The sequence below is a fragment of the Lupinus angustifolius genome, chromosome LG09 (genome assembly GCF_001865875.1).
Source record: "Lupinus angustifolius cultivar Tanjil chromosome LG09, LupAngTanjil_v1.0, whole genome shotgun sequence".
NCBI classification, from domain to species: domain Eukaryota; kingdom Viridiplantae; phylum Streptophyta; class Magnoliopsida; order Fabales; family Fabaceae; genus Lupinus; species Lupinus angustifolius.
The window spans coordinates 8643764-8651960 of record NC_032017.1 but is presented as its reverse complement, the minus strand read 5'-3'; the positions used below and the strand labels follow the sequence as shown (position 1 = coordinate 8651960).

The 8197-nt window shown below is 32.8% G+C and overlaps 1 protein-coding gene across 1 annotated transcript; it reads right to left on the bottom strand.

Moving 5' to 3' along the window:
* LOC109357085 (probable protein phosphatase 2C 60) lies at positions 368–7422 on the bottom strand. The gene is made up of 11 exons (XM_019600805.1): positions 7376–7422; positions 6919–7043; positions 5664–5727; positions 4593–4701; positions 3174–3327; positions 2571–2696; positions 1939–2062; positions 1718–1794; positions 1421–1473; positions 1058–1112; positions 368–942 (listed from the first exon to the last, which is right to left on the bottom strand). The coding sequence occupies exons 2-11, from the start codon at positions 7033–7035 to the stop codon at positions 742–744; spliced, it is 1080 nt and encodes a 359-aa protein (XP_019456350.1). The 5' UTR covers positions 7036–7043; positions 7376–7422; the 3' UTR covers positions 368–741.

The window sequence follows — 8197 nt, the reverse complement described above, 5'->3', positions numbered from 1 at the left end:
ACTCCCATAAGGTTTTAAATTAAGAGTGCATTCAATGTTGATTAGATAAAGAAATAAAGTGAGTTGAAATGTCAACACACTATGACCCATCAGAAAACACCCTAACCAGACAAGAAACTAACTAGTATCATCTTTTTTTGGGTACTACCAAGAGTATCTGCTCACCTTTTTGGGTAAGAAATTAATCCCTTTCAGGTATTTGACTGTCCCTCCCAACAAATGTCGCTCACAGAAAACGAATCCTTCAGGCAATGACACAGCTAATGAGGTTCTAACTAGTATCATCTACCATATAGAAAATTAACAAAAATGTAATTGTATCAAGGGTGGTGCATCAATCAACTATAGGGGTCTTTAGATTTTAGAGTTCACAGAGAAAAAAAGTTACCTGCAAATTCCATACATAAACTGAATCATTAAAAAACTTCTACAGATTATGGGTAATGAACATGACTCCATATTCCAGACACAATTCCAGGTACCAATAATTGGCAATGGTAAGTTTGCACAAAGTGATTTTACCCATCCATGTAACTGTGTGCTACTATGCTTGTTGACCCATTGTTTTTTCCCTTCATATGCTAAGCACACTTATGTACAAAGTCAATATCATGTTGGAAAGGTGTATTTCATTCACAAATTTACAATCCCCTAATCAACATTCTGAAATCTGGATACAGAACAGTATCCATGAACCCTGCCCACTGATGCCTAAGATGGTATACGATTTCTTTCTCAGTTTTATTCTGATTTCTCTGCACTTGTATCAGCTTCGGACGATTCGGTAGATGACTGAGGCTGGTTTGTGACAGGAGCACTGGGATTTGAAGGATCCTTGAACTGAATCAAAATCATGGTCATGTTATCACACCCTTCACCACCAACTGTTGGTGCTAAGCACTTATCAAATACTTTCTCACAGACCGCAGAAAGTTTATTCTCCTGTGGTCATCATAATTTTGTATAAATGCTACAACCAAATTTTTGCAATTACATGAATCTAGATGCAGTATTCAAATTATTTTTATCTGTAAACTAAACCAAGGTACAAACTTACTGTTTTTAACTGTCCATGTATAAAATCCACAAGCTGTTGGCTTGACATGCAATCCCTACACATATAACAGGTTATATAATAAAAAGGGCGGCCCATTACACGAAACTCTCACCTAGTCAGGTCTGGTCTGGATTTGAAACTCAAGCGAAAATACTGTTTTCAGGATTTGAACTCATGACCTCCAGGTCACATGGTAAACAACCTTATTGTTGCATCGAGACTCACCCTCGAACAGGTTACATAATAGTAAAGAAATTAATTATAGCAAGAGTTACAAAATATAAAAAAGGAATGTTGCCATCTATAGGATTTGTAAACACCAACAAAATTTCTAGAAGAAAATAAAAGTAACAAAGAAACTACCATATCCCATCACAAGCTAGTACAAGAAACTCGTCATCATCGCAAAGCTCAATCTGTTGCAAAGAATATATAAATTTAAAAATATAAATTGAGTACAAAAAATAGAGAAGAAAATCATAAAGGTTTGACTGATGTGAAGTATAAGAAATCACTGTCATTTTTTACAAATAATTAATTAATTTATCAGCTTATAATGAATGAACAAACAAGAGGCACCAAAAAGAAAAAAATATTTGATAAATATTAACTTGTTTATAACATATATAATACACTGACCGACCACTGAGTAATACTTACTGAGATTATGTCTGGATCTGCAGTCACAATCTGCTTTTCAACAGGCAGAAACTTGTTCTGTTTGAATTCCATGTCTCCTGTAATACAAATAATTTATGTTAAAGCCGCCTGGGATGCTGAACAAAAAAAATTAATCTCAAGACAGCACTAATTACACTTTCAGACTGAACTCTCGCATTTTGATTTGCGTTAAGAAATCATAACAAAGGAATTTCTATTACCAATTGCCCTAGCCAGGTTTAAACTTCCATTGACCCGTCCAACTTGGATGAACCCACCAGCTTTTAGAATCCTGTCTTTCTCAGCCACAAGGTCAGGCTTGTGATCTTTTGACAAATTACGTGCCTGCATATAAAACTTCATTATAATGAAGCAAACGAGGGTTGCTGCCTAGTACTGTGCCATGCAATTAAGGCATAAATTTGTAGAAGTATTGTGCTCGATGACAGAGACGTAAGCCTACACTATGGAGGGATGCATCTAGATGTCAAAATTATTATGATATAAATATATTGAACAATTGTTAAATTATATGAATGTCACCATTGTTCTTCAGAACAATTAAAATAAAACAAGATACATTAAAGTACAAGTTAGCTATCTCAGAAGACAGCAACAAATAATGCATTCTCATCCAGGCGTCGTCCACACTCCACATGAATCAAATGGAACTATCGTGTTCTATGAAAATCCAAATCCCTCTCTCAGAAAACAAAATGACAAAAAATGGACTCTGGATTAAAACCATTATAACTATGCACCCACCCACTCATTACCGTACCCTATATTGCAGGCTTAATATATTTGAAATATAATTAAAAAACTGCAAGAGGAGGTGGAGCCATGCAAGTACCTGGCCCTTCCTTGACAATACACATCTAGAATCACCAGCATTTGCAACAACAAGTTTATTTCCTCGAATGACAGCCACGCAAGCTGTGCTTCCACAGTTTGGTCCACTAAAATTAGAATGGGGTCCCTGATTTGAAGCATAAGTGCATGACACTTCCTCATCAGATCATAAGTTTTAGTTGTAATCACTTTAATCAGAAAGGACTTCTATCAAATTATCACATGCATGATACATGATGCAATCTTCCAAAAATTTACTTTGCATGCTTACAGTTATTCATATGACTCTATCAATGTGAACAAGCACCATATGTAAGAGGTAGACAATTCAGGACATATTTGAGCAAGCAGACAACTTTTAGATTTTATTTTGTTAGGAAAATTAGCCCAGAAAAAGTTTACAAAACTCAAGGCAAGTTCATAACCATGGTTCAAGCCTTCTTTATATAGGAAAAATATTGAAGCAAATTTTAAGAGCATTTCATAGTTCCTATATGCTTAAATTCCATATGCCAAAACCTTTCCAACATGCATGTATGGAATACGTTAGAGAAACAAACATAGGAGGTGCAACAAAAACAAAAATGTCTTCCATATCCGTTACCTCCTCAAAAGCCCAATCATCAACATGGTCATTGGCTTCCCCACCCTTGGGAGACCATATAAAGCCCTCTAGTATGCCAGACAACTTTTCTATTTTATCTCCCAAGATTGCTAATTCCCTCCACCCTCTTTGTCCACACATCATCTCATCCATTCTGCCCCAACATGAAGGAAAATAAAAGAAATCAGGACATGATTTTGACAGAAACATTTCTGCCTAAACTCCATATAATATTGTCTATTATTTGGTATAAAAAATCATGTGTATAAAGGCCCATATGAACAGTTGACTTTGCCTTTTGAACATTGAAGAAAAGAAATATGAGTAAAAAAACGTTATCATTCTAAAGAAACAACTCACTTAGGTGATGAGTGATGACACTTGTAATCTTTAAACAAGAACTGAGGTCTGCACCCTCATCAGGGACAGATCCAGAAAACATTAGGGAGAGGTCCAAGTTGTCTCAAAATTTCTTATTTTAACTCACTTCACACAAATTGCCTCATAAGTCATAAGTATCATTGATTGTTGTATTGCTTTTCTAAAATAATAATTGTTTACCCCAGTATAATAAAATTACTCAGATATCATTCCATATCACGTATTTATGGGCTATAAAACTTATAAGTAAATTATCATGGTTTCCAAAGGCGAAACTAGTAGATTTTCATTGAAAGAAAGAATAACGATACTTTATTTAGTGGGCAAAGTAAAACTTAAATTCTTTTAACAAAAAACTATATGTAAAAACATGACTTTTAGAAATTATGCGATAATTATAGGTACAATATAACTAAGCCAATAACTATTTAATGGTGTTCAACTAAGAGTAAATGAGATTTACATGACACTACCAAAAAAACTAAACTAATCACACATATATGTATACACAAATAATGACAATATATTGAGGGAGGGGACCAGATTCATGGTTGCCCTCTCCTCCCTCCGTCCTGGACACTCATCGATGTGCATTCATTTTAAAACTCCTTAGATTATGAGTACCTCATTATATTATCATCTCAAGACATCATTTTAATAAAAAAAAGATAAGATACAAAGAAAATAAAGAGATAGAAGGAGAATGTTTAAAACTTCCAGCAACTCACAAGAAAAGGGGGTAACAGAAAGAATGAAGAAGGTGTTTTAAAACTATTTGTAACTGCGCATGACTAATTAGTTTCCAGCTATTTTTGTATCCTGAAGAGACCAGGATGCCAAATCTCCCCTAGGGCATATAAGTTCCATAGCTAAGGTTAAATCATTTGGTAGAACAGTTGAACACGAAATATCAGCCTAGGTGGAATTAATTACATTTTAAAAATAAATGACACCTACTCTATTGTCTCACCCCATGGCTTTTATTGCCATCCAGTAAAACTAATGAAAGTTCTAAGGAAAAACAATAAACTAAATTACCTGAGGAAAGATTTATGTAAAGATGTGCCAAGATCTCCCACTTCATAAGCTTCATGCTTAAGCACTTGCTGGTGTAGATACTTGGCACAGAATTTTGAAACTCCTTTGCCTGCAATTTAATGAGACCACTTTGAGGATTACAAAACTAGATGCTAGCTGATACCTGATAAGCATGCTATATATGTCAGCCCTGTGAACATACTTTTCCAATCATTTATTTAAGATGTAAAACATCTTCAAGCCCTCAATTAAGCTATGATCAATACTAATCAAATCTGGCATGGTCTATTACGGATGAAGTATACCCCAAAAAAATAATTCCCGGTTTTTCGTTTACTTTTTTCTCTTTAACATGACTAGAAGAACAAAATCCTGAAATTGCAAATAAAAATTCTGTGTGGGCAGCATTCCAGGTGTGACGTAGATTAGAAAGGCTACTCTATCCTAACTCAAATCTGAATCTGACCTCAGTCGAGTCAAGAAATAATGAGCTAAAAATGTTAAGGCTACAGTAACATTGCTTGTTAAGAAGAAGAGAAAGACAAATTGACCAAATCTTAAAGCAGTATTTGATATTCTATGACAAATTTGAATGAGTTATAGATAAAATAATGCTGTAAGCCTGTAATTCACAATATAAGTGATATGTGGATATCAGAAAAAAAAATACAGATGAGATCGTGCAAAATAAAATAAACTCCTGAGTCCTGAACGGTAACAGAAAAAAAAGACAACCAATAAATTAAGTAGTAAAAGCCACCATGTTAAAGTGGATTACAATGGAAAACTCAAAATGAAAGCTCCAAGCTTCAAACAATATTAGTTTGCAGGCAAGACCAATGGTAAGAAACTGGTCCAAACAAACTTAAATGATAAGAACAACAACAACCAAGCCTTAATCCACTAGGTGGGGTCGGCTACATGAATCGAACGACGTCATAATGTTCTTTCATAAATCATAATCCTCATTGACAAGAAAAATCAATAAAATATAATTTCCTTGCGGTTTTTAAAGATGAGCTTGGTCACAACAAAAAGAAATTGTAGGAAATGTGAAGAGCTATTACTGACCTCCATGGCCATCAAAAACACCAAAGAAAGATGTAGACTCGTCCAAATATGGATGAGCTGCATGCTGGAGAGTAAAATAGAAGAATTAAAAATTCGTTTACATCATTAAATAGATAGTAATATAATAACAGGCCACAGAAGTACAAAAGAATCAAGGTAGACCAAGCATTTACTATATATATATATGTATGTATATGTATAGGCATAGCCATAACTTCCTAAAGAGAAGGAATTTCTCATGTGTATAGGTATACAAGAGAGGAGAAATTTATCCCCCTGAGCCTTCGAACAATTGTTAGTTATATAGCATGTTCACATTAATAGCTGAATGAAACATTTTTTTTAAGAAAAGATACAATAAGTAATATCGTTCCTCCCTTCATCATAGCAGATTAATGACAAAAAATAGTAATCCATAAGTTTAGTTAAACATAAGATACTAGACATTTTACAACTTTCCCAGTCAATTGTGCAGATAAGAAAATTAGCTTATCAGTCACAGATATGGCACTAAATTAGCTTATCAGTCCATATTATTCAACATGTGAATCTAGCATGAGATTCTCCTTGCACTTGATTGTCTGATTGTGCTGGTAATGAATCCACATTACTTATTTACAGCTTAGGTTATCCACATTCCGAAAGTGTCTGTGAAGCACACATATGTCTCCAACTGACATAGGCACAATTTGGAATTGTCTTTGCTATAGATTCCAAGACATACAGCAAAGTGAAAAAGTAAGTAACAGACAAAACAAATAACAGGCATTCCGCAAAATAAAATTAATGAAAAGAAATAGCTAACATTTATCTAATTACTGTGATATTTCTATCTATACCAATGTTAAAATTAGAATAAAAACTAAAACTAACATCACATCGTTACGACTTAAGCACACGAGGAGAGCCAAATCAAAAAAACTAGTCTGTTAGACTCCTAACACAGCTACATGGTAAGTGATATCAGTTCCAATGTGCCGTATCAGGTTCGCCAATTTTTAAGTTATTGTTACAAGTCTTCCATTATGGCAAACTCGATACATACTGTAAATGAGATAAACTATGAGTAACATGGGAGCACATCTTCTGTTTCACAAATTATGTCATTTCATGTGCCAATTGCTCCGATTGGTCAGAAAAAACACTCGATTATTAAAACTTTAACTTAAATATATATTTTCAATCAATCATAGCAAGTGACACATGAACTGATACAACGAGTAAACATAATATAAATTAAAAAGTAAGTGCTTACAGCATCTTCCATTGAAGCACGCCATCCCTGCATGGAAGACAAACCGAATCGAAGCTTATCATTCTCACCATCTTCAGAAGCTTTCTCTGTTTTCGGTGTGCTAAGGTATGTCCCCATATCTCAAACTGTAACAAACAGAACATAAAAATATCATCAATAAAACGCTTCATGAAATCATATCAACAATGATCGTCTTCAATTTTTGAATAATCAATTTCCAAAAAAAAAGTCAAATCTAACCATACATGGTGATCCTTAAATGGAATATGCGTTTGGAATCGAAATAAGAAAAACTAAAAATGCACCGAGAGTGTAAAAGTAACGAGTTCAAATCAGAAATGAATTAAAAATATTGTAGAAAGAGTTCAAAATGGAATGAAAGAAATTGGAGAAGTGAGATCACAATTATAATAGAATGGAAAATGAAAAGAGGAATTAGGGTTTGATGAAAACTCACTAGAAAATGAAGAAATAAAGAGAAGAAAAGAGATATGATCTTAGTGAGAAGAAAATGAAGAAGAAGGAAAATGAATTTTAATTAAATGATGGATTCTCTTTAATTTTTAATTTGAGTAGTAAAGTTACTTTTGTTAAACAAAAGAATAATAACAACAAAACTATGGTCCACTTGTATAAGATTTTACATAGAGTAAACAGTTAGGATTCTATTTATGAACAATACTAAACTGTTAGGATTGGATTTATGAACAATTATTATTTGGAGGGATTGTTATACACTTCTAAAAATATTAAGGTTTGATTTATGAATAATACTTATTGAGAGATAGTATATATCTTAAAAATGACTATAAAAATATATGATCTAATAGTATAGGTCTTCTTAAATTTTCAAATTGATCAAACATCAAATATTCGATTTGAATCGACATATATTGAGAGGGTAATCACGACCTAAAACAAATATATTTTTTAGTTATATAGTAATAAATTTTTTAGTTATATAGTAAAGAGTATGGCTATTTATAAATAAAACAAAATGCCTTTATGAGAATATGATTGATTTTCTAAAATTATCATTTATTAAAATTAGAATGTTATTATAAAGAAGAAAATGTCATAAACATTTCATATTAAAAAAATCATACATAATAAAATATATCCTCATTTCAAGAGATAAATTATATTTTCTTAAAATCATGATATGTATCCTCTCTTTTTTAAATAAACAAAATATATGTCGTGACTTTAGTGCTAAATACATGATAATTTATCTAGTGATATAAAGAAATATTATATTCTCTCCTGATCTAATAATGTT